The 26,795-nt window shown below is 47.4% G+C and overlaps 1 protein-coding gene across 1 annotated transcript in view; it reads left to right on the top strand.

The window, feature by feature from the left end:
- The first annotated feature begins 5,473 nt into the window (after positions 1-5,473).
- Positions 5,474-26,795, top strand: part of LOC119803967 (protein THEMIS3-like) — a 37,143-nt gene continuing 15,821 nt past the window's right edge. The window contains exons 1-2 of the mRNA XM_038315494.1: positions 5,474-5,601; positions 6,590-6,724. Coding sequence (XP_038171422.1) covers positions 5,511-5,601; positions 6,590-6,724 — 226 coding nt within the window. The 5' untranslated portion in view covers positions 5,474-5,510. The remainder of the gene's footprint in view (positions 5,602-6,589; positions 6,725-26,795) is intronic.

Below are 26,795 nucleotides of genomic sequence, written 5' to 3'. Positions count from 1 at the left end.
GAAAAAAAAAAGTCATTCGTTGCTTAGGTGAATTTTTTGCTACTTTTCTAAAAGATGAATCTTTGCTAATTTATACAATAAGGAAACTTAATCCCCAAAGTTATTGTGAGGCCATGGGGAGGTGCGATAGTTTGAAAGAAATTGGCCCTCATGGGGAATAACACTATTAGGAGGTGTGGCCTTGTGGGAGGCAGGCTTGGGGGGTCTCCTATTCTCAACACTGGGGAGGCAGGCTTTGAGGTCTCCTATTCTCAACACTGGGGAGGCAGGCTTTGGGGTCTCCTATTCTCAGCACTGTGGAGGCAGGCTTTGAGGTCTCCTATGCTCAACACTGTGAAGGTGGGCTTTGAGGTCTCCTATGCTCAAGATACCCACAGTGTGACACTCAGTTCTCCTCTTTTTGCCTGTGGATCAAGAACTCTCAGCTCCAGCCGGGCGGTGGTGGCGCACGCCTTTAATCCCAGCACTCGGGAGGCAGAGGCAGGCGGATCTCTGAGTTCGAGGCCAGTCTGGTCTACAAGAGCTAGTTCCAGGACAGGCTCTAGAAACTACAGGGAAACCCTGTCTCGAAAAACCAAAAAAAAAAAAGAACTCTCAGCTCCATCTCCAGCACCATGTCTGCCTGCACACTGCCATGCTTCCCGCCATGATGATAATGGACTAAACCTCTGAACTGTAAGCTAGCCCCAATTAAATGGTTTCCTTTATAAGAATTGCTGTGGTCATGGCGTCTCTTCACAACGATAGAAACCCTAAGACAGGAAGCAAGTAGGCTTAGAAGAGGCGGTGGTGATGAGGCTCCTTCATGATGCTAGTGGTGTTATAAAAAGATGGGGGAAATCCTGATCTAGCACACTGACCCTGTCTCCCCACGAGATGCACTCCTCCAAGCTTGGATGCAGTGCAAAACCCTCTTCAGGTGGTGTACTCCAAAGCTTCCCAGCCTCCAGATCAAATCCCATTCTTTTTTTTTTATTTATTTATTATATATACAATATTCTGTCTGCGTGTATGCCTGCAGGCCAGAAGAGGGCACCAGACCCCATTAGAGATGGTTGTGAGCCACCATGTGGTTGCTGGGAATCGAACTCAGGACCTTTGGAAGAGCAGGCAATGCTCTTAACCTCTGAGCCATCTCTCCAGCCCCTCAAATCCCATTCTTTACAAATTAGCCAGTCTTGGTTATTTTGTTATAGCTACAGGAAGTGGAACGATGATGCAGCCCCTACCCCTTGGGACTGTGTAGAAAAAAACTAATAGAATACTGCTGAAAGGATATCACTTTTGTGATTGCTATAAGCAGGACAGCGATTTGTTTATAAACAAAGTCATAGAGCAATGAGCTATAAACCTTGGGCTGTGGATGTAGCTCAGTTGGTATAATTCATGCCTACTGCTCTTAACCCCTGATTTCAATGCCCAGCACTGCATCAAATGTATGTATTGGTACATGCCTATAATCTTAGCACTTAGGAGGTAGAGGCAGGAGGATCAGAAATTCAAGGTCATGTTTAGCATGGCCACGTTTAAAGCCAACCTTGACAGATGAAACCTTGTCTCAAAAGAATATAAATAATCTCAACAGTTCTTTGTATCTTTTAACCTATCAGTGGCAGACACATAGGTCCTTATTGTGGTCTCAGAAGCATAAGACAGAGGGTTAGCAGCAGCGGGGGGTTTGACACGCTAGCCATCATTTCTGTTTTCTGATGATCTTTTAACACCAAGAAGAAGTCTGGCTATTGAGGTCCTTCTTCAGTGACCATCGTTTAGACACCATGGCCGTGACTTCTCCATCTTTCTAATAGTTAATCTGAGAAAAGTAGCTTCTCTTTATTTTTCTCCCCAAGCTAACACCCTATCTTTTCAGCCCTGTCTTTTCTATCAGGTTCAGAACAGAGCCCTGCATAAGCCTTGCTGTGACAGCGGCTCTTTCGGGAGATATGTGGACTGGAAAAGGCCAGCCCCAAGCCATAAACATCTGAGGGCAGGTAGGAGACATTGACATTCTGAGCCTATGCCAGTTAGGAAGCCCAGCTTTAGAGAGAAACAAGCAACAAGGTAATAAACACATACAGCCGGGAGGTTAAATGACGACATTACAATGACAGTCTCTTAAATCTTGCACAAGGTCTATAAAGAAATTTCAGAGGGAGCTGAGTCTGGGGTCATTGGCAGAGTTGAACAGTTATTGAAGGGTGGCAGCATCTGACCAGCAGGGAAGTGGAGCTAAACTAAGTCCCCTTTCCCCCACTGAAGCTTGCCCACTTGGCTATGGTACTATCAGACTGCCCCAAGGAATATTCTGGAGAGCTGCAAAAGGTTAGTGGCCATGAATATCCCAGGGCATGGGAAACACTCCAGGAACAGACATAGGGAAGGCTAAATGTGGATGCCTGTGGATGCCTGAATCCCACTAGTTCCTCTCCCAGGGTGTCATGGCTACACAGTGAATGGAGGCCCATCACCACTTAGGAAACAGGAAAACAGCAACCATGCCAGGCTAGCTCCAACCACATTAGCAAAGATTGCAGAATCAATAGTTTTCAAAGCTGGAAAGGAAGACGGGTACACTGATATACAAGTCAAAGTTTCAACTATTCAAACTTTCTGCACAGCAACTTGGCAATAGATAACAAAAGCCTTAGAAATATTAAAACTATTTAGCTCAGTAATTACTATAATTAACACTTGTAGGACTTGCTCCAAAAGAAGTGAGATGAATATAAAGATCTCCTTTGCACATATAGAAAGAAGATTTTTAAGTGGCCTATTGTCTAACATTAGTACAAAAGATGTTTATTAGTGGCTACTACTTAGGTATTTATAGAAATTAAAATTGCGTCGATAGAATTCTTTTAAAGCCTAAAATAATATCTGTATAAACTATTAACATCACCACTCTGTGGTATAGTTTAAGAGAAGGTTTTTATTGTAGATATGAGGGAGAATACAGTCAGAAACATCTGGAAGAGTCTGGAGCAGGGAGAGAAAGCAGTAAACTGAACGTAGCCAGCAGACTGGACCTGGCTATGAGAGAAGCAGGAGGGGGGAAAGGAGGGAGGGAGGGAGGGAGGGAGGGAGGGAGGGAGGGAGGGAGGGAGGAGGGAGGAGAGGAGAGGGAGAGGGAGAGGAAAAGGGAGGAGGGGGAAGGCGGGAGGGGAAGTTGTAGCTTATTCAGGATTCTTTCTCTTGTAGAGCTGAAGAAGCGAGCGAGAGAGAGAGAGAGAGAGAGAGAATAGCAGGAAACTGTAAGGAGAACAAGTAGCTGCAGGGAGGAAGCCCCATGTGCTGGAGAAGTTTAGGGTAGAAGAGGAGGAGAGGAGAGAAGAGCCAGGACGCATGGATGCTGAAGTGTGTAGCGGGTACTTGTGATACAGAGGGAGCCTGGAGACCAGCATGGGCTTTGGTATGCTAATAGGCTCTACAGATAGCCACTTACCCATCTGCCAGTGATGAAGAAATGGGTCCTTTGGCAGAGAGGAACTTAGCTTCCCAAGTTCCTGAGTACTGCTGGCTTTTATCTAACTGACAGAACTTGAGGAAATGGAGTTTTATTTGGACCTAATAATATCAAGTAAAAAGCACTGTGGTATCTGAACAATGCATACACAAAGAGACATAGATTCCAAACTATAAATGAATCTATGCCTTCCTCTGGGAGGGAAGGTATAGGGAATGTACATTTCTTCTTTACAATTTTATTCTCATAGTAGATGTTGCTCTTCGAATCAACTAAGGAAGAGGAAAAAGCCCTGTATGGAGTGGGCTGTGATGGGTGGAGCACTAGAATTCTAGTGGGCCACTAGAATTCAAATCTGGGGGTCAGAGGGTAATGCTCAGCTCTGAGTAGGTGGGGTGTAGACAGCTGCTCCTCAAGTTTGAAATGTGTCACCCCCTTAAGTGCTAATTGATCAAGCTTGTCTTACTTAGAACAGTTCTCCAGTGAGTCTCTCAAACTTTAATATCTAACCCCACTGACTGGGGAGGGTGTTTAAATGAAGACTCTGGTTCAAGATGCTCAGAGTGAGGCCTGAGTCTGCATCCTTAACACACTGGTAGATGGCAGAAATGCGTCCAAGCAGGGCCACAGCTTACTGGACTACATACCTAGAGTCACATTTGATAGGTTCAGAGGCTTGTTGACCTGTGTTCTGTCTCTCGGGTGATGTTAGAGGGCCTGATCTGCAGGTCTCACATCCTAAGAGACTGGAACTTTTGCTGGACCTCACAGCCAGAGTTAACAATATACCTTGCTGTCACTTAAGAAAGCTATCTAAGACAAGATCTCCTGAGTAAATTGGGAGCATGGGGACCATGGGAGAGGGTTGAAGGGGAGGGGAAAGGCAGGGAGGGGAGCAGAGAAAAATGTGTAGCTCAATAAAATCAATAAAAAATATTCATTCAAAAAAAAGACAGCTATCTAACTATGCACTCAAACTATTTGTTTACCCTGCTTTTATAAGAACAATGTAATAATCAACCTTCCTTGCCTTGGATTTCCCACGCAATCAACTTCTACAACCTAAGCCAATGCCTACCTGTAAATCTTAAATTGTGTGCTCTTCCATGCCCCTAGCCCAGACAGCAACTGTGTATCATTTACTGAAAGCAGCAAATACAGAAGTTGAAAACAGCTTCTTAAAATCCACCATAAAAGTTGAAAGTAGCCATTTATGGATATTGGTTAATAAATAACAATGCCTGTTATCTGGTCGGTTGTAATAGGTTGGAGCCAGTGACTTAATCCCTATTAAAACTCTAATAAAGATTTCTGTGAAGTACCCCATTCCTTCCCCCATGTGATGCTTTCTGTGTTGTTCAGTAAATACAGAGCTAAGTCCTTTGTTAGGACAGACACACACTTCTGGAAGACATAGACACAACAACAGATTCACAAGAAGCCTTCTTCAGAGAGACACAGATTCAGGCTCACAACAGACACAGGATCAAAAACACAAGGATCAGGAAGGAGAAAAATCCAAATCTGGACCCGTTCTTGGTTTAAACGACATCAAGGGGAAGAGCTTTTCTTTCTTTCTTATGGTGACGCCTATGCAATTATTAGTGATTCAGAATTAATCACAAATGCATGTCATCCAAGCAACCCTGGTATCCTAAGCAGCCTGTTCCTCAGAAGGTAGCTGAAGTACTAGCGTGTCATCTGGAGGCTTGCCAGACATGCAGATGACTAGACCCACCTATGGAATCAGAGTCTGCATTGGGATGGGATCCTTGGATGATGTTGTGCACGGTGCTGCGTGGGATACCTTAATCTAGAAGATACTCCCCACAAGCCTTGCAAGCCTTTCCATCCAAAACAGTCAAGTGCCTGCCCCTTCCAGCCCTTGGACATTGAACTAATCAACTTTCTTTCTAGCAAGTTGCTTACTTCCTCCTTCCCCCTATGACGCATGGCTCACAGTCCAGATCGTGATCGGGTGGCTGGTAGCTGTCTGTTCACTGCCCTGGAGCAGCAGTGGCCATGTCCTGGAGGAAAGAACTTCATCATGGAGCAAACTTGGGCTTCTTACATCAGTTCCTTAAATCAGAACTCCCTGCCCAGACGAGTGGAAGTGACCGATGGAAACTATTTTTCAGGTAGGAAAGAGAGAAAAAGATGGAGAATTCTGGGGTCAGAAGAAGTATGAGCCGACCAATTCCAAAGACGAAGGCTTCCTTATCAGTCCTGGTTGTGAGACTTCAGGAATGGGAGGGGTGTTCTATCTAGATTATGTCGGGGGGATGCTAGGGTCTGGAGAATCAAGCTTTATTCTACCAGAATCACCTAGAGTATTGGAAAAGAGAAAAAAGCTGTTCTGTTTATGGAAGACATATATTTACTCGCTAAAGTATTTTCCTTATCCCCGGGCAGAATGAAATATACGGCCTGGCCCTGCTCCTTGCCGTGGGCTGTCATATTTCCGCCATTTGAAGGGTTGTTTTATTTATTTATTTAACTTGACAGGACGCTGGGAAAGGAGGGGGCGATTCACCAGCATTGCTTAGGAAGGGGAAACTGTTATCTTTGAGCAGTGAAGATTTTTCACGCTGCTGAGAAATTACTGCAATTTGACACATGAAATCTAAGGCACAGTTAAGCGTGAGGTTGAAAAATTGTCTTTTGTTGGCTTGATGATAACCAAAAAATTCATGTCACTGCTCTCCGCGTTTTCCCACGGTTAGCAAGCCTTCCGCCTGTGCCTCGGAGGGCCGTCTAGCTCACTCTCTGCATTGTTAGAACAGAGGACATAGGGCTTGCTGCTGGAAATGACAGGGCGGCCACGCTGCCCACTGGGCAAGACAAATCATGATGACTGCTTCTGAAAAAATTATTTCAAATATTTTTAACTTTAAAGTGAATTACATATTTGGACAGACTGAAGAGTCTGCCTCCATTAAACGATGCTGAATTATCCAATCAGCGGTCTTTGTCTTTTTTTTCTGTATTCGTTAAGAGGCTTCTGTTTGTCTTCTATGCCATATTTAACAAATTTTACTTAAATGTTTGCACATTTTGCGTAAAGCTTTCATTTACCTGGAGAAATACAAATCTCTGGATGTTCCCATGGCAATTATTGTCTTTCAGGGTCACTAGCCCACCTGTCATTCTCCAAAGGGGATATCATTACGGTGACGGACCTCCAGCCGACCCACGTTAGAGCAGAAGTGAAGGATGGAGAGCAGGTTCTGGATGTGGTCAATATACCTCTTGAATACAAAGGTACAGTGTGCGAAACGCTTCCTTTTCGCTCTTGAGAATTTTGGTACAACACGGGTCTAGGAAGGAGGGAAGGTCACTTCTGTCGAGTTTTGTCCAGTGATGTCATGAAAGGAAGCCAGGTTATCAGCTGGGTCTTGGTGAGTGGGGAAACAATAGGAAGTGGACATTTTCCAAACACCATGCGCGGTCCCGCTCCTGGGACAGGATTCTCCTGATGATGTTGACATCAGTCTGCAAAGCCCTGTACCCACACTCACGCTATGGCGTCAACTCCGTGCCTGTTGGAGACGGGCTGAAGAAACCCATTAGCTTTTCTTTCTTGTGCTGGATCTGGTGGTGAATGTTCCCATGCAAGAGTAAAGCCAGTATTAGAAACTGCGGCCAAGACTACCAAGTCGTAGACATTAACAGTGCTGCCCAGTTGTGGCGTTGTTTATTTTGCTTCTGAGTCAGAAAGAGGAATAAAATTACACACCCCTTATAACTAAGAGTATATGGAATAAACAAATCACAATCTGAATTACTTTGGTGTCTACAGTGGGGTCAGTTAGGGAACACCAAGAGAAGAGAAACAAGAGAGTGAGCAGGGTGTGAGGCAGATGCAGGTGGAGAAAGAGGAAGACACACGCATGCACAGAGGTGATCGGGATTTAAGAGCCAGAGAGCAATTCTGCGTGGGCGTCAAAGCTCCAGTCCAAGTGCGGTGACTTTCACCTCCATCGCTGAGTTAGGGATGGTTCTGCTGGTGCTTTGGGGACACTGATGGCTATTTTGGATCCCCCATAGTAGGTTCTCCGACACAGTAAGCCAGACCAAGCCAAATTAAAAAGACCAGGTTTTATGAGCCAAGCACTCGTGGATGCCCTTTCCAGCCTCCAGGGGAGGTAGCAGGGACGCGAATCACATGGCCATATAGGGCCTCGGGGTGATCATGTGCCCCAAGGAGGGTTCCTGCTATGGTAAGCTTTTGGGCAGGGGTTTTCCTCCCCACCCCTGTCCTCAGCAGAACCTGGCTTGTGGGCCCCATTTCTCTGAGGGGGTGGGGTTTGGGGAGGCAGGAATGTTGCTGAGGTAGAATTTCCAGTAGACACCATGGTGCCACAACTAAGGCCCTTGATGAATAATCTCTAGTCTTGACATCAAGGGAGGAGCCACAGAAGGTGCCAAGGTTGGTGCCAGAGCAGACCGTGCTGAATTTTGAGCAAATGATACAAAAGACATGTTTGTTGACTTCTTTATTAATACACTGTTTGAAGGCTGGAGAGAGAACTCAGGAGTTAAGAGAACTTGCTGCCTTAGCACAGGGGTTCGGTTCCCAGCACTCACAATGTAGTTCACAACCATCTGTAACTCCAGTTCCAGGGGACCCCATGCCCTCCTCTGTCCTCCTTGGATTCTACCCAGCACGTGGTGTGTAGGCATACAGGTAGGCAAAACAGCCATACACATAAAATAAGAAAAACAAATAAATCCTTTTCAAAGATTTACCTAAAAGGCGTAGAAATGTCGAAACCATGGGCGCACCACCAACCGCACTTGACAGAAGTGGGAGAAACTAGGAAGAGCAGGATCCCGCCCGTGGCCTCTCGCCCTAAGCACAGCCCCAGAGGCTCTCTTCTCTGGGTATAGACACACTTCCCAGCTCTCCCAGAGCATAAGGACTTTAAAGCAGGAATTCCCTGAAAAGAAGGAATGAAAAGTATCCGTGTTGCTATTCAGGCTTCTGGAAAAGCATTTCTGGGACCAGGATTAACTTGGAAGGAGTCTTCTGGAATATTCCCCAGAGCCCACATCCCCTCGCCCTGCCTGTTGACGCAGCCCAAGCTGTCAGTCTCCTCTGAGATGCAAGGCAGAATCCTTGCCTTTCTCTTCTCCATGAGTTCTTCCCAGCTGAGGCTCCGAAAGTTCTCATTTAACACTGTGATTCTTATAGCTTAAGAGTGGGGCTTGTGTGGGGCTGTTGAGTCCATCAGCTCTGGCAACCAGAACCTCTGAAGACAGATTTTGTTGGGGAGCTGCAGCTGGCAGATGATCCATGCCCCCTGCTTGCCCTCTCCACTACTACTATACCTAACTCCCCCACCCCACCCGGAGAAGCAGGGACAGAAACTGTCCTAACACACAGGACTCTGTATGAGCAGCCGGAAGACCTGCCTCCTGGCTCAGGGATGTGAGCTGTATCCCTGACACTTAAGATTCAAAGACCTGCTGCTGCTGCTGCTGCTGCTGCAATATAAAGGGAGGTGGAACCTGCTGGGCTCTAAAGAGCTTATCAGAAGCCGGGGTGGCTCTCTCTGCAGGTTCAGGTGTGAGGTTGGCAGGAACAACGAAGAGGGGAGAAGATGTACTGGAGCACTAGGAAACCCCAGGATGGCCAGAAGGCAGGAAGAGAGGCACCTCGGCGAAGAAGGCTGCCCTGGAGCTCTCACAGTTGTGAGGGCACAGCTGGAATGCACAACGAAGGAGCGTCTTCGCTTCTATTACGCATTCTGCTTGCTGGCAGGTGGGAGACGTGTCCGGCTTTCCAACGTCTCTGCCTAACAACGCGTGAGCTTAGCCAGCTCACCAAGCCGCCGATAGGCACACCATGCTTTAAAATTGCTGGGGATGGTGGTCCCAGTACCGCTCAGGAGGGCCCTCAAGTGGAAACAGCTCCGAGAAGTAGGGTTTGAGGATGAAGCCATAATACTGCGGCTTTGATTGGGGTCTGTTGCAGATTGCAGCCCCAAAAGATGGAGGGGTGGAGAGAGCAGAGGGCAGCCTTGGAGAGGCAGAGCCGGACACCTGGGGAGTTACTTCCTCCTCTCCGGATCCATTTCCTGATTAGCATTCTACCATGCCTCTCTATTAAGGGTGGCCCAGAGGGTCAGATTAATCAAAGTGAAGAACATTCCTCTTTAAATTGCAATTACAAGCATTATTTGTGTTTTGAAATTCATCAGTCACCATTCACTCCCCTTACTATTTTTATAGCATTTTGGTGAATGGAACAAACAAATTTTTCAAGGCTTTACAGGGTCAGCGGCCCCATGCTACAAGGCAGAAATGTTCTCACGTTGTGATGAAGGGAGGGAGGCGGGCTGACTGTGTGGTGGGTATTAAAATTGAACAGGCAGTTTCTGAATAAAAACAGCGTGTGATTTATGAGTCAGAGCTAAAAGCTGGTGTTTTTAGTAAACCTGCATGCAACAGGGGTCGCGCACGTTAGCACTGCATTTGGGGATTCTGTTAAGGAACACTTGCTAGTGGCCATTCTGCTTATTCTTATATCAGAGCAGTGGGGTGGGGACCTCTGTTTTCCATCCAGTTATACAGCATCAGGGTATGCATTTGAGAGGCATCTGTGGTGTTTTCTTCCTGGTTTCAATGTGTAGCCTTTTCCCTTAGCATAGCAGAAAATGGGTATGGTCAACTCTGCTCCTGTCTGTCACGGTGGTGCACACCAATAGCGTATGTGGAAGAGGCAGAGGCAGGAAGATCAGGAGTTTGAGACCAGCCTAGGCTACACCTTTTTGGCTGGAGAAATGGCTCAGTGGTTAAGAGCACTTGCTGCTCTTCCAGGGTACCCGAGTTCAGTTCCCAGCATCCAGTTTGGATGGTTTACAATCACTTGTAAGTCCAGCTCCAGCTCCAGTGAGTCTAAGTCCTTCTTGTAGCCTCTTCACACACCTTCACACACATATACATAACAGTCGGAAGAGGAGGAGGAGGAGGAGGAAGAGAGGAGGAGGAAGAGAGGAGGAGGAGGAGAAAGAAAGAAAGAAAGAAAGAAAGAGAGAGAGAGAAGAGAGAAAACTTCACATTTTGAGCAAAAACAAAAACCAAAAAATAATTAAGTTGGAAGAAGGAAGATTCAAACATTTTCTAACATGAGACTTCCTAAATCTCACAATGTAAGAGAGGGATTGGTGTCCCTATTCCTCCTCTACATGGAAAAGAAGATCTTTAGATGCTCAAGTGCCTTCTATAAAATGGCATGTCTGCATATAGTCTACATGGATCCTCACGGCTATTTAAATCGTTTCTAGATTACTTATTATATCTAGCAGAAAGTAAATGGTATATAAGTGGTTGTTCTGGATAGATTTAGGAGTGATTTTTTGTTTTGTTTTGTTGTTTTTAGGATAGTCTCATTATGTAGCAAAGGTTGGCCTTGACCTCACTATCGCCCTGCCTCGTCCTCCTGAATCAAATTTCCCCCCAAATGTTTCTTATCATAGCTGGTTCTGTCTGAAGATATAGAACCTGCAGATAAGGAGGGACAGCCATTTTGTTATTGTTTTCTTTCATGCTTATTGCTCCGAGATGTAAGGGGAGAAGATGATAAACACTGGGTTGAACATCAGAAAGGTCTGCTTTTGGATGTTAAACCCTGTCATTGTTTGTTTGTGTCCTCAAGGGTGGAAATTCTGACAGGGAAGAAGACAGGCACATAGGAGCACAGTGCATGCAGCACCAAGACACAGGCACATAGAAGCACAGTGCATGCAGCACCCAGACACAGGCACATAGGAGCACAGTGCATGCAGCACCAAGACACAGGCACATAGAAGCACAGTGCATGCAGCATCCAGACACAGGCACATAGGAGCACTCTGCATGCAGCACCCAGACACAGGCACATAGGAGCACTCTGCATGCAGCACCCAGACACAGGCACATAGGAGCACAGTGCATGCAGCATCCAGACACAGGCACATAGGAGCACTCTGCATGCAGCACCAAGACACAGGCACATAGGAGCACTCTGCATGCAGCACCCAGACACAGGCACATAGGAGCACAGTGCATGCAGCATCCAGACACAGGCACATAGGAGCACAGTGCATGCAGCACCCAGACACAGGCACATAGGAACACAGTGCATGCAGCATCCAGACACTGGCACATAGGAGCACACTCTGCATGCAGCACCAAGACACAGGCACATAGGAGCACACTCTGCATGCAGCACCCAGACACAGGCACATAGACACACAGTGCATGCAGTATCTGGACACAGGCACATAGGAGCATAGTGCATGCAGCATGCAGATACAGGCACATAGAAGCACAGTGCATGCAGCATCTGGACACAGGCACATAGGAGCACACTCTGAATGCAGCATGCAGACACAGGCACATAGGAGCACAGTGCATGCAGCATCTGGACACAGGCACATAGGAGCACAGTGCATGCAGCATGCAGATACAGGCACATAGGAGCACAGTGCATGCAGCACCCAGACACAGGCACATAGGAGCACAGTGCATGAAGCATGCAGATACAGGCACATAGGAGCACAGTGCATGCAGCACCCAGACACGGGCACATAGGAGCACCCTCTGCATGCAGCATGCAGATACAGGCACATAGGAGCACAGTGCATGCAGCACGCAGAAACAGACACATAGGAGCACTCTGCATGCAGCATGCAGATACAGACACATAGGAGAACAGTGCATGAAGCATCCAAACACAGTGGCATTTCCAGGCTCCTAATAGTTCCCTTTGCTGCCTGAGTTTTCTCCAGAAGCTCATTTCCCAGGCCCAGATCTCAGACCCTATAGCTTCTTGAAGCCCAATACCAAAGGAGTCTGTGTCCAATTCCAAAAACTGGGAATATAGTTACTTAGGGGTGACTATTGCAGAAAGAGAAAGCAGAACCCCTGTGGATAATCCAAACTCAGCCAGAGTTTGGATTTACACTTACTGCAAGGCTCTACCTTGCCTTCAGACTAGAATTTGGACTGACTGAGACCCCTGTGAAGCCACCTTCCTCTTTCTTTGTCTGTTGAAGTGACATGTTTAAGTGTCCTTCCTCCGCCCTTTGCAAACTAGGTGTCAGGGACCAAATCTCAGAGCTAACACTGTGCCTGCGGATAGCAGATTCTACAAGAGCTGGGCTGAACCCAGACGTTCATAGGGATCAGTTACTGAGTTCATGAACACGAAGCCCAGTTGTCATCTACCCATTTGGTTGCGTCGTTTCCTTCCAATTAGGGAAAATGGATGAGCTGTTGAAAAGCGAATGAATGGTAGGGTCAACAATAGCCGTGCGAAGTAATTCATTGCTTATCCGGCCACACGGGCCTTCCTACTCTGCTCATTTTGACAACTAAGTCTCAGATCCAGTTTGTTAACTTTGCAGATAAAAAGATTTTTTTTTCCCGACTCTCAAATCCTATTTGGCTGTCAAAGCCCCTGCCAGGATGCGTGGCTGAGCAAAATACATTTTCTGAACATGCTATACTCCCTGAACATGCTATGTTTTGCTGTTAAAGCCCAGAGAAGAGCTTCCTGGGCTGTGGAGGATCTGAGGCTGACACCTGCACGCATTTCCCATTCAGAACAAAGCAAGGGAAACGGGCGTGGGATAAACGCGCTTGCCATTCGAGTTAAGCCCTACTTTTAAAAAGCCACAGTTCACAGAACAGCATTGTCTAAAGCCTCGGGAATCTAGTGCAGCTCCCAGCGCAACCACAAGCAATTCTGCCCTGATTGCTCTAACCTACATGGCCGTGCCTTTCGCTGTACGGGGAGAAACTAATGAGACTTTTCTGGGAAGAGCTTTCTGGGGTGGGAACCTGCTAGCCCACTTCCTAATGCACCGTGCCTGGGACCTCTGGGAGCCCACCTCCCGGATTGCCGACGTGCCTGGTTGCAACAGAACATGCTTATGTGTCTGTCGGCGGCAATGGGGTGTAAGTGGGCTGGAAAACGGAACAGCAGGTGAGGGGAGAGCCTGCGGAGAAGCAGCTAAATGGTTCCTCCTCCCAGCACGGAAGACATCAGCATCATCTCCGGAATAGCATGTATCTGCCTAGAGTACACATCGGGCAACCAGTCACGGAACCAAGATGGGAAGGCCAGGCGTGGGGGGACTCGGAGGCAGCAGCTTTGGGCTTGCCGCTCATGTCAGGAGCCGGGAGCTATGTCTTAGAAATGTGAATCCGGTAGCATCTGAACTGTGTTATCTCTACGGTTATCAAGATGAATCCAGCTGAGTAGGGGACCAGAGGCCTGCTCTTCAATGAACGTGCCCATTTCTGTTCAAAGGGAAGAAATTAAAATAAATCAGAAGTCACTGGTGGTAACATTTAGTCAGCTAAGTGATGATCAAAGGGAAAACGAAGTACAAGAGCTTGCAGCACTGTGGAAGGCTCCCATAAAGACTAGACGCTTCTAACTCGTGCACCCTGTCGGCTTCCTTGACAGAAGGTCCTCTTATGACGAATGACGACTACATCACAGCTGTGTTTTCCCCGTGCTCATTCGGCATGTCTTCCCATCCAGCGGAGCTGTCCACTGGAACATGGCTGACCGGGAACATTGAACAGAGCAAAAAGGACTTGATTATCAAGTCCCTGAGAAGGAGCCGGCAACGCTCCTTGGCTCTGCTCTAGTTACTGAATCCCAGGGGGACACAATATGAAAGGTATCCCCACCCCCTGTCTCACTCATGTTCCTGTCTGCTGGGCTGTAAGACAAACAGAAACCAAAGTCATAGCCGGTCCCATCTGGAGTGCCAGGGCTCTGTGACTGGGTTTCACTTGGCTCCGCTGACTTCTCTGTGGGCCCGGTTCGGCCCGTCTGGCTTCTGCCCTAGGTACTGTAACCACGATACAGAGGCTTGCCCTTGACAACCTGAACAAGAGAAGAAACAGCAAAACAAGATGTGAAAAAGTCAGTCACCCTGGGCTCTGCTGAGAAACTGAGGCACACGGAGGCTTCTTTCAGGCTTTCCTGGGTAGACGAGCACACCATCAGTGCTGTGGAGGAGAGCCACAGACTTCCGCCTCAGCAATGGGCTCCTGCCAACATCTCACGGAGATCTGGAGAGCTCTGCTCTAGCCCAGCTTTTCAGTCCTCCAGATTCCAGACTCTTCCAAGTTCAGGAATTCTGCTTCTTACACGAGCGGCGCTCTGATCAGTGTGCCGGCTACAGCAAAGCTGGAGAGTGCTCAGGAAAGAGCATAGAGTCCAAAGCCATCCTGGGCAAGGGACTTGCAGACAAGTAAAACTCACCCCTGCCCAGGCTCTCCTGTGGTCCTGTGGACATCAGCCCTCTTCCAATTACAGCTGGGAGAGGCTCGCCATACATAATTCTTCTTAGTTGGAAAACTGAGACCACTACTAAACCGTCCTTCCCTTGGTGCTTGGCTACTGCCTGCCTTGTTCTGTTGGCTACAAGATGCTGCGCATGAAGCAAGAAGATGAATCACAAAACCCTTTTACGGGAAATGAAATCCTGTTAGCTTCAGTTCTCAGGTGAACATGCAAAAATGAAAGAATAAATGTTGGTTGTATAATAACTCTCCAAGCCTTCACGCCTACGTCCAACAAGAAACTGCTCTCAATACTGGCTTTGCCCTCCTGAAACTCAAATGCATCATTGTGAAGGGACAGCCCAGCCCAGGGAAGACCAGGGGTAGCCGAGATGTGCCTTTATGACCCTGCAAATCACCTTGCTGTTGGCACTGTCACCCAGAAGAGCCGGTGGTGGAATGTGGGTGGTGAGCTGTTGACACTTTGCAGCCAACCAGAAATGAAGGGTGAGGCTGTGGAAATCCCCGCATGCCTTGCTTCAGGGGTGACTTATTTGCTATCACTTTCCATATGCCTGTTTACCCCTGTATCTCGGGACCACTCCTGCCTCAAAGCCCACCCACATCTGTCCACCTCTGTACACGTGTTTCTTAGAATGCTCAAGCGAACAAATGCAGTTCAAGTACATGGTGCAATGGCCAGGGAAGGAGGAGGCTCCCTAAGTGGATGCTTATCGGTCCGTGTCTAGGAAAGGACACACCCTCTCCTTAGTCTGAGAGAGATTGATTTAGAACCAATGGCTTTCAAATAGGTCTTTCTCCGAGATGAAGGGTCTTGCTATCCTAGCGGAGCCAAACTCAGTCTTCCCGTGCCTATTTGAACCACAGGGATGGCTCTGTATCTGGGGCTGTCAGCTTGGGATTCCAGGAAGCGGAAGTAAAGGATCCAGTGAATCATGATACTTTGAAAGCTTGGTCACTACAGGGAGCCTGGATGGTCATCAGGAAAATCCTACAAGGTACCCTTTAGTTTAAAAAAATAAAAATGTCCATGCTCTGCTCAGCTGATGTCCCCTCCAGAGCTGTCGCACAGGTCCACCAACCACCACTCTCCCCTTTGGCTTCAGCAAAGCCGCCCTTGAAGGTAAAGCATCAGTAACTTTGGGTACTGCTAGTTGGCCAAAACTGAGAACTTATTTTCTAAGACTCTCAGAAGAGCATAGCCATGCTTCTTCTTGAAGCTGTGAATTTTGGTCTATTCTAACATATCAGGAAGATGTTGTCTTAGGGTTTCTATTGCTGCGGTGAAACACCATGACCAAAATGCAAGTTGGGGAGGAAAGGGTTAATTTGGCTTACACTTTCAGATCATCATTGGAGGAAGTCAGAACAGGAACTCCAGCAGGGCAGGAACCTGGTGGCAGGAGCTGATGCAGAGGCCATGGAGGAGTGCTACTTACCAGCTTGCTTCCCCTGGCTTGCTCATCCTGTTTTCTTATAGAACACAGGACCACCAGCCGAAGGATAGTACCACCCACCATGAGCTGGGCCTTCCCCCATTGATCACTAATTGAGAAAATGTCTTCTTACAGCTGGATCTCATGGAGGCATTTTCTATGCAGAGGCTCCTTCCTCGCTGATGACTCTGGCTTGCGTCAAGTTCACACACACAAAACCAGACAGTACAAACATCTATTAATTGGTTTCTATTGAAATTTATCTTCTTTGTCATCGTGATTCACAATAGTTAGGATATGGATGCAACCTAAATGTCCATCAATTGAGTGGGTACATTGAAGTGATGGGATATTATACATCTTTTATAAAGATAGAAGTCTGGCATTTCCAACAACCTGGCTAAAACTGATAGACATCATGCTAAGTGAAATAAGTAAGAGATTTAGAAAGATGCCTACTACATAGCCTCACCGATAAGTAGAATCTGAAAACAGTTAAAGCGTAGACGCAGCTGAGAGCTGTGACTCCTGAGGCTGGCGGGAATGGAGAGGACTGGGGGACGGTGATGTACTGATCAAAGAAGACACTGCTCCTGTGACCTTCTGCCGCATGCGCCGCGGGCTGATCGCAGGGGTTAATGATGTCTTGGGCGTTTCAAAAAAAAAAATCACTGAGGCAGATTTTAAACATGCTTACCACAAAAAAAACCAATGGATCGGTGAAGTAATTGAAATATTAGCTAGCTCGTATGATTCTCCATAGTAAATTAGGGAACCAGCCCCCATTTTAGAAAAGAGCTTATTTGTGCTATGAGTTCATTTGAATGTGGCCACATAGCTCTACATCAGTAATGGGATGAAGAGGTACTGCTCAGGGAACTTTCTAGAAGGGCAGCAAGAATGAGCTGAAGATGTCCAGGACAGTTATTTTGAAGGCGAAGCCATGGATTGAGTTGTTCCCTAAAGTAGATGACAGACGTGTCGTAAGGTGGCACTGGGTGTTTTTTCTTCCCCGCTGAGCCCCTCATCCGCACTCAGCCCTTTCTCCACAGGCGCCCTGCTCCTCGGCAGGAACGAAACCCTGACAGTTCTTTGCACTCAGGAATACATTTTCCTGTAGAGTCGTCAGAAGGCTAGATTCACTAAACCAATCAGAGACCGGAAGCTGCGCTCTTACACCTTCAAATCTGCAAGTTAGTCAGCAAAGGACGGCCTCTTCGGCCTTGCTGCCGTTGTCTTGAGAACCTAGGTTGAGTGTGGAAGGCAAAAGACGCCCTCAGAGGCCCAGGAGAAACACCGTTATTTGAATTAATCCAGCAGACAGTGCGTCTGATTAGTGTTTTGGTTGATTAGTTGGTTGGTTTTGCTTTGTTTGGTTTCATTCTCCTAGCTCACTTCCTATAGGGTAGAACCTGGGGATGTCGATGGATTGGATAACAAATAGCGGACCAGTGAAGCTAGACAGTGAGTTCACTGTTGAGGGATGTTGCTAAGGGGGACCTCCCTCAGATCGTGCCCAGTGGGGCTAATCAGATGGGGGTAGCACGTTGCAACCAACCATGCCAGCTAGCCCAGGGCATGATCCCTGTGCCATTTACTGGAGACACTCTATGCTGTATACTCCTGGTGCCGTCTCTTTCCTCATTGCTGATGATTGTTATAATTACCTGAGAAGGAAGGCACGGCCATCCCCGGTCTTCCCTGATGAACCCACAGTATTAAAGTATTAGAAACCAAATGTTTTTCTCTTATGGTATGCTGGTAATTAGCAGAGGCATTGGTATCCACCCTCGTAGAGAAGGTCGCTGGAGTTGTAGATTGTAGAGCTTGCTTACTTAGTGAGCAGAATGTATCTGTGACTTAGTATTTGACTCGACTTCCATTCTTGTGGTTTCATGGGTCTTTATGTTTTGGAGTTATTCTGCCGTCTTAGACAGCTCAGACACACAGTTGAAGGCTAACAAGGCTGATGCATGATGCTACCACACATGCTTTACCCTTTCATAACACCTGCCAACGGGGGTGAGAAAAGCCCATAAGACTACAACTTAATCCTGTGAGTGGGATTAAGTTAAATTAAGTCTGGGAAGAGACACAATAAATCTCTGACTTATAAATGGGGAGTTCCGATATAAAGGGGATAAGTAACAGCCAAGCATCTTCTTGCTGGCTCATTTTAAGTTTCTGATACCCAAATGCTGAGTGTAGACTCATTCACATCCCCAGAGTGCACTGGGAAGAGGAGGTGTGAGCCCACTCACATACCCGGTGTGCACTGGGAAGAGGAGGTGTGAGCCCACTCACATACCCAGTGTGCACCGGGAAGAAGAAATGGGAGCTTCAGTCTTCCTTGGCTGAACAGATAACAGATCCAGCCGCTTCCCCAAAGTTCACTGTGCCTCTTGCTAAACAGCTTACGTTATTCTGGCAAAATTCCTTCAGAAGATCTCACGCTTCTGCAGGTCTCAGTCTAAAGGTGTCTGGCCCCATGTAGCGTCATGCGTTATGGGGGGGGAACATGTGGCAGGAAATGAGGCCACTCCCATCGTCCCTCCCTCTCTTTCCATAGCACGTGTGGTCCACCATCCCCACCCCACTTGACAGCCTCCTCTTTCCTCTTCTATGACCCCTTTGCCGCTTCTAGGCGTCTACATACATTCCAAGTGAAGCAACTATAACTTCAAAACCATCACCGTATATGAGAGCACGAACAGTGTTTGACTTTCTAGTTCTGGGTCTCTTCTTTCAGTATATTTTTCCAGGTTCATCTATTTTCCTGAAATTTTCGTAATTTTCTTTTTTTTTCTCTTTCCATTTCGGTAAAATTCCATCGAGTAGATGGTGGTTATTTATTAACATGTAGGCAAAGTCCAGTTCCTAGCCAGAGCAGTAATGAGTGCAGAGGCACACGTATCTCTGCGGTGAGATATAGAGTCCTTCATATATATTGCCCAAAGGTGGGGTGCCTGGCTCATACAGTGCCTTATTTCTAATTGTTTGGAAACTCTCTAGAATGATCTTCAAAATAGTTCACTTACTACAGAGTGTCAGAGCCCCCTTCTCCACATCCATACCGGCGTTTCTGCTCTTGTTCTCCAGGTTCTAAAAGCAGACACTGTGGTCCCCTCAGAAATGGCTACCTGGTGACTGTCAAACAGGTAGTGAACACAGTCCGGATATACTGGCCAGGGCATCATTCACATCCTGGGTGGAACAGAAGGGACATCAAGAGAGTCCATCACACTACTTGAAGGGACTCTAGCCGGCCTGAGCGTGGCAAATGTGGCTCTGGCAGGCCTTGCCCTTCTCCCCCATTCCCTCTGCCTTGCTGAGAGCTGTTAGATTATGTTTCTAAAGCTAGCCACCAAGGTCTATTCCCTTATTTGGCCACTTCCTCCTTCTGAGGCTGACTACCAAGGTCCAGCTATCAAAGTATTGAACTCCAGCAATCAAAAATGCCTTTTGACTCACCTAATTAACATGCCCAGTTAAAATTAACCACCTCATCCTAACACGGGGATTTCCCCTCTTATCTTTCTGAACTGCCGTTTTCCCATGGGCCATGTCTGTCTTCTCTCCATCCAGAGGCAGTCCTTTGTCCCCCTGTAGGACAAAGACTCCTTACCCCTCTCTCTTGTTCCCTTCCCCTTCCCCTGCTTCCTCTATCTCCTGTCTTTGCCTCTAGGTCCCTACCCTTTGTCCCTCCAGGGCAAATAAATCTCCTTTGTGCTGAGAACTTGGTCTTGGGGGTCCTGAGCCGATACTGATCCCTTTCACTACCCATCATGTGGAACAATTTAAAATGTATAATTTGTTTCTAAAATTTTCCACTTAGTGTTTTCAGACATGGTTGCATATAGGTAATGAAGCCCCTGAAAGCAAACCCTCAGATAATAGTGCCTATTCCAGTCAATAACTTCTACTTGAAAAAAAAAAATGCTGAAAGAGCACATCCCATAATAGTCAGTACGTGGGGTAACGTGTGTTAGCTTGGTTTGGCCGTTCTGGTGTGCACGTGTTTCAAAACACCACGTTATATAGCATTAACACTGCTTGTATTCGGGAATTCAAAAAACAAAAATAATGCAGACCTTAGAAAGACCACCAGACAATAATGACTATAGATGAGTTTCTCATGCGACTGCTCTGACGTCAAACCCAACGCAGATGATTGTCTCTCGTCCTTAGATACTGAAGCTGAGGAATTGTGGTAGCCTGTTAGCGAGTGTGGCCCCCGAAGCGCAGGAGGCCCTGGCTTGGCGTGTTTTATATCATATCTGATACCCAGGAGCCTGAGGAAATTGACAGGGATCATCAAGGGCTTTGGGGTGCACTCTCCAAGCACCCGGCCACAGCAGCTGGAGATAGCATTCAGCGGTCTTAGTCTGTGTGCGTTGAGTGGCTTAGGTTCAGCAGAGGAAACGGCAGAAGGCTGACTTGATATAGGTCTGGCTGTGCTGGTAAGCAAGGCACAGAGGATCTCCTGAAACAAGGGATCGAAGAAATAAGGGCGAGTCGAGATCTTTAGGGCTGTAGATGGTCTTGACTATGCATCACAATCCCTGGTGGGCTCTAAAAGCATGTGGTAGCCTCACTCCGGAACGTGTGATTTAATTAGGCTAAGGTGGAGCTGGGCCTGGCTGGCGCTAAGGCTCCCCAGGTGACTGTAAGAAGCCGTCAGGGCTGAGCAAAGCTCTGGGCTGCTCCTCTCGAGTGTGGTCCCCTGGCAGCCTCCCTGAGTATTTTGTAGAAATGTGCTTTCCTGTTCCTTTCAGGAGACGCCTAGGAGTGGAGTTGATGCACGGCAAGGGTACGGACGCTCTGTGCAGAGGTTGTGGAGTGAGGATAGGGTGGTTGTTTAGAAAAAGGTTCGCGCGCTGCGAACAGCGGGCATTGCAATCCTGCGGGCATTGCCGCCTTGCCCCTGGGGCCCTGTGGTCCTGCGCGGCTCATCCTGGAGACCTACAGAGGACTTGAGGACACTATTAACATTTCAGGGAAATTGTTCACTCTTCTTACTGCACAAAATATCTGACAGGAGCCAAGGAATGAGAGTGTTTATTTGAGGCACCTGGTCACTTTGTAGCCACCGTCAGGAAACAAAGTGTGGCGCGCTCAGCTCTGTTTCCTTTACGTTCAGTCTGGGACTCGAGCCCACAGAGCGGTGCGGCCCACATTTCCACTCATTTTCCCCACTGCAGTTTGCCAAGTCTAGAAACTCCCGCACGGACACGCCCGGAGGCTTGTCGCTCCGTGATTCTAGATAGATCCTGCCAACTGACCATTAGTCTCAACTGTCACAAGTGGTACCCACCAGGTGGGGTGGGTTGTGGAGGAAGAGCGCGAGTGGGCTGCAGAGCGAAGGTTCTAGAGGGAAACAAGATCTGCAGAGACAGGGGCGTACAGAGCAGAGAGGGTGGCGTACAGCCTAATGAGGGGACCACATCCCAGGCCTGGGCAGTGAAGCCCTCGGAGAGCTAACCTCTGCGAGTTTCTTTACCACAACCTTGCTGTGGGCCTGATGCACAATGGAGCTCACCTGGCTCAGGGGTCCGGCTGACGTCAGGGTTGCTGGAGCCCAGAACTCTTGGCCAGCACTGTCCTCGGTTGCTAGCTGCTGCTGTTCAGTTTTCCAGGCTTTTCCCCCTTTCCAGGCTTTTTAATCTTCTATTTGATGCTGGACCAAGGCAGACAAAGACCATGACCAAAAGCAACGAGGGGAAAAAATGATTTGTTTCTGCTTATGATTGTAGTCCGTCACTGTGACCTGGGCCCTCCCACATAAATCATCAAAAAAGTGCCTCAAGACTTGTCTACAGGCCAAGCTGATGGGGGTATTTTCTCTGCTGAGATTTCCTCTTCTCAGATGAGTCCAACTTGTGCCACATTGACAAAAAAAAAAAAAAAAATAGAAGAAAAAGCTAATTAACGTAACTAACACACCTTGAGATCTTGAATTGGATTTAAGGGGCTGTTAATAGCGAAAATAAAAATCCTGTTTTGAAAATTATGGTGAGTGTCTGTTGGAGAATTTATGAAACAAAAATTGCTCCAGGGTTTTAAGTACAGTTTATTTTCTCCATTTATGTATTCTTTATGGAGAGAAAAAAAAATGATGCTGCCCAGAGCGGCTGTGTAAAAACTATGTTTACAGATGTACTCTCCTAAGGTGTTGGTAGACTGTTAACACATTAAAGTCACCCAGTAACAAACTAAAACTACATCCTTTAATTATACGTCTTTCCCCAAGCATGGAACCAGCACGGGGCATTATTCCTACCAGGAGCTACCCTTGGGCCCAGGTGAGTCTGAGTACCAGAAATTCCACGCTTGCAGGGAAGGGCTCAGAGTACCTTGCTGTGGTGACAGCGCCATCTGGTGATCCTGCGCGGTATTAGAGGCGCGAACGGCTCTGAGCATTCTTCCGTGTGTCTGCCCTCAAAATCCTCCTTGGCAGTCAATGAAATCGGCGTCTCCCCGGGGTGCCATAGGAGTGTGTCTAGGGCTCTTCTGCAGGTAGGGAGGAGAGGGTAGGTTTAAGAACTAACAAGAAGTTTCATCTCTCTGGCTTAAGGAAAGACGTGTTCGTCTGCCTGGGATTCCACGGAACCAATTTGCCGGCGAGGCCAGGAGGAAAAGCCACCTAGCTTTTCTGGGTGACGAGAAAACAGTAGCACTAGATAGGAGACCTTTCAGAATTTCAGAATTGTCAGCCATGCCCGAGGCCTGACTCCTGGCTACCTCTGGGAATAGACATCTCAGAGAGAAATGTTAGCGCGCTCCATGCTTTAATGTTTCTGTCAAAGAGTGTAGGTCAATGTCAGTGTTCTTGAATGCAATATTTATGGGCCTCCCTCTTGCCTGGCATTATCTTGTTTTCAGGAAGACATGGCCAGCGCTGTCTGAGAACACACTCTGTGGCCTTTAGATTTGATATGCTCCGGCTTGAGTGACAGCTGGGTTTGTTAATTGTGACGGCTGTGTACCTGAGAGAAAAATCTAATAAAGAGACTTATTGATCCACTTACAAAGGAGAGGCCTGGTAACTCCTTGAGACACCAAATGATGCTTGAGGCCTCTGGCAGAGAAGACGAAGAACAATCTGAGACGCACGATAACTCTGCCGCTCGGTTGGATGGGCACTGAACTTCTGATTAACTTGATAGAAATTCGGGATTTGGTATAAGTACATAGAAACAAAAAAAAAAAAATCCGCCACACTTGGTAGAGGACCGGGGATGCCAGGCTGTCTTTGGGGGGGACGTTAGGAACTTCCCTTCAGCAGCACAGATCCCAGCTCTCTTACAAATATTATTACACTTTCTGTTCACAAGCACCATGTATTCATTACGTAAAATGGGAATAGGACACGTGCCAAAAAAGATCACCCCTATCGCTGGCGGTAGCTCACAAACCGTTTCCAGGTGTTTGTTTGTTAGTTGAGTGTTTTCTTAAGTGGGCTTGGTTTTGTTTCTTTGGTTCATTAGTTTCCCTTCCCCTTTCCTCCTAGATTTTTTTTTCAATTGCATGCAAAAACACTTCGAGCCCCCCCCACAAAATATTAAGTGGGAAGTCCCAGAAACCAGCAGTGCAGAAGTTTGAAGTTGCGTGTGGCTCCAGTGTGCTGGCCTCCTGTCCCACCCCTGCCCAGGATGTAAATCACCCTCAACCCAGCTTGTCCGTGCCACCTGGCAGCCAGGGGATTAGCAGCTCCTCGGGTTAGCTCATAAAATGCCATAGTCTCACGCTGATGAGGTCTAACTGGCTTTTTTTTTTTTAAATCTAATAGTCACCGAGCACAAGAATAGCTTTAGTGAGCCAACGAGAAGCTACAAAATGCTTCTTCTAAATAAAAAGTGAAAATATGTTAGGAGAGACACCTAATCCATGAAAGTTTTCTCAGAGTATATTGCCATAACCACTTGATATTGTTATGGGTCATTTCTGTTATTTGGGACTAGAATGTCCCATAAAGACTTGGTGAAGGTTTGGTCCCAGCCCTTAGCACTATTAAGAGGTAGAACTTAGTAGAGGAGTTGGGTTATTGGGGGGTTCTGATGGGGGATGTTGAAACTCTAGCCCCTCTTTTTCCTCTGTCTTTGCTTCCTGGGAGCTGTGAGGTAAACATGTTTCTCTCTCCACCATGCCATGCTGTCTTCCTACGGGGCCAAAACCAACAGTGGCATAGATCACGGGCTAAAACCCCAACAAATGAATCTGATGCTCTTTGTGTAAGCAGGTTAACTTTTGTACCTTGATTGAGTAGTGCAAAGCTGATTGACAGTTCGTGGTTTCAGGTCTCTGCTGCCAAGCCTAAAATAAATCCACCAAGGGCAAAGGGGAGTGCTATAATAGGTCAAACATAGGTCTTGATAGCAGATATCACTTTATTTCCCCTGTGGTAACACAGTAGCTCACCAAATATCATTTTAATGCCATAGGCATTGAACATAGGCAAAAATATGATCAGGCATATATGTATATTTACATTGCTATTAAAAATTATCCCCAAAAGAGAAGGGTAAATTAGGACTGTCTTCTTCCTTGCTGTTACCAGTAACACTGTGATACCAGCCTCTGTACAAAAATCTGCTTCTGCCGGGCAGTGGTGGCGCACGCCTTTAATCCCAGCACTTGGGAGGCAGAGGCAGGCGGATCTCTGTGAGTTCGAGACCAGCCTGGTCTACAAGAGCTAGTTCCAGGACAGGCTCTAAAAGAAAGCAAAAAAGCTGCAGAGAAACCCTGTCTCGAAAAAAAAAAAAAAAAAAAAAAAAAAAATCTGCCTCTGTGTCAAATTGTCGCCTTGGGGCATAGTCGCAGAAGTAAAACTGCTGCACCAAAGGCACAGACAGGCCTCTGTCTTCCGCTCGCTTCCATGAGGAGGTACCATCAACACTTCTACCCGATTTCTCAGCCTGGGTCACCATCCACCGGAGCTCAGTGTGTAGGCCAATCCTCCGGCCGGGCTCCACGTTGAACGTGGTATTCCAAGCTTGAATCTCTAAACTTCCTCTGACATTTACCTGTGAACCCCTAATAGAATAAGTACGGGGACAGTCTTCCTCTTTATTCCCACTCGTCCCCGTCCTTTTCCATGGGCAGGCCGGGTGTCCCTCTTCTTCTCAAGCCCACCCCCAGAGCCATCCTTCCACACCTCTCTGTACTGAGCTTTGCAGAAGTCTCTGGAGACCTAAAGATTAGAAAAAAAAACAAGCATGGATTTCTTTCTTTTTCTTTCTTTCTTTCCTTCTTTCTTCCTTCCTTCCTTCCTTCCTTCCTTCCTTCTTCCCTTCCTTCCTTCCTTCCTTCCTTCCTTCCTTCCTTCCTTCCTTTACCACACCGTATCTCCTTTCTAGCCATCTGACTTCTCCCCAGCCTTTAGCTTGTGGCCTGTCGGGTACTTTCGTCCTTCCTCCTTGGGCCTTCTCCTAACTCAGCCCTCTGCCACCCTTGGCCTCTTCCCTGGTACCCTCCTCGCCTGCCTACATTTCTCTCCCTGGGCAGATTCCTCGATTCTCCTCATGGTCTACCCTCTAACTTGGGGAGGAGACACCTCCTAGTAGCTTTCTTAGAAAGAGTGCATGGAAAACACAATTTGGGCCCTGTACCCGTAAAATGCCCTTGCCAGTTACACCACTGAGAGCCCACCCTTGCCACACCGCCCACCCCTCGTCACTCCCAAAGTTCCTGTCTCCAAATACCACTAACAGATGAACGGGGTAAGTTTCCCACCCCTGAAATCGGGGGGCACATATTGAAACCACAGCAGCCGCCTGTGCAGATCTTTGGTGAAGGGGTGGAAGAGCCAAGGGTGAACAGAGGTCGCTGCAGGGGCCCAGCGCTGGCCTTGATGTGATAGAAATGGTAGCCTTAAAGAGAAAAGGATAAACGCAAGGCGTACTTTAGGAGATCCACTAGAACGTGGTGACGGACTGGGCTGGATGAAAGTGAGGGCTCTAGCCCAGTCTGGGCTTCTGACTTTAGAGTTGGGGGGTGGGGGGTTGTGCTGTGTTTATTTCCAAAGGAAGGAGAAAGAACTGGTTGTGGGGGAAGGTCAAAGCTCTCGGTATGTAGTTTTCAGAGGAGCATAACTGAAGATGGGGGGAAGACGCCGAGTGGGTGCAACCATTGAGACTCAGATGCCACATTTGTGAGACAGATTGAGTAAAATAATTCAGTGCAACACACACACACCACACACACACACACACACAAACATCATGCACAGCCACTACCCCTTGCCTTCCAATACCCTGGGCTAGGTGGTGTCTCTACAGACTCTCAGAGGACAGATCTGGATAATAACAGAGTCAAGGGAACTCAGGCAATCCCCGAGGAGAAAGCGTCAGAAGGTGGCTTCAGCCTGCCTGAGCCTTGAAGGACATTGTTAACTACTGAATTGCGTGTCTATGGAGAAAAGAAGGCCCCTGACCATTTGCTTCTCTGGGCACTTATTTTTGTTTGGTTGGTTTGCTTTTGCTTTTGTTGTTTTGGTTTGTTTTTGGTTGTTGGTTTGTTTGGTTTGGGTTTGGTTGGTTGGTTGGGTGTTGATTGGTTTGGTTTGGTTTGGTGGTTTGGTTTGGTTT

The sequence above is a fragment of the Arvicola amphibius genome, chromosome 18 (genome assembly GCF_903992535.2).
Source record: "Arvicola amphibius chromosome 18, mArvAmp1.2, whole genome shotgun sequence".
Classification (NCBI taxonomy): Eukaryota; Metazoa; Chordata; class Mammalia; order Rodentia; family Cricetidae; genus Arvicola; species Arvicola amphibius.
The sequence above is the reverse complement of the archived record's forward strand: the minus strand, read 5'-3'. Positions and strand labels throughout refer to the sequence as shown.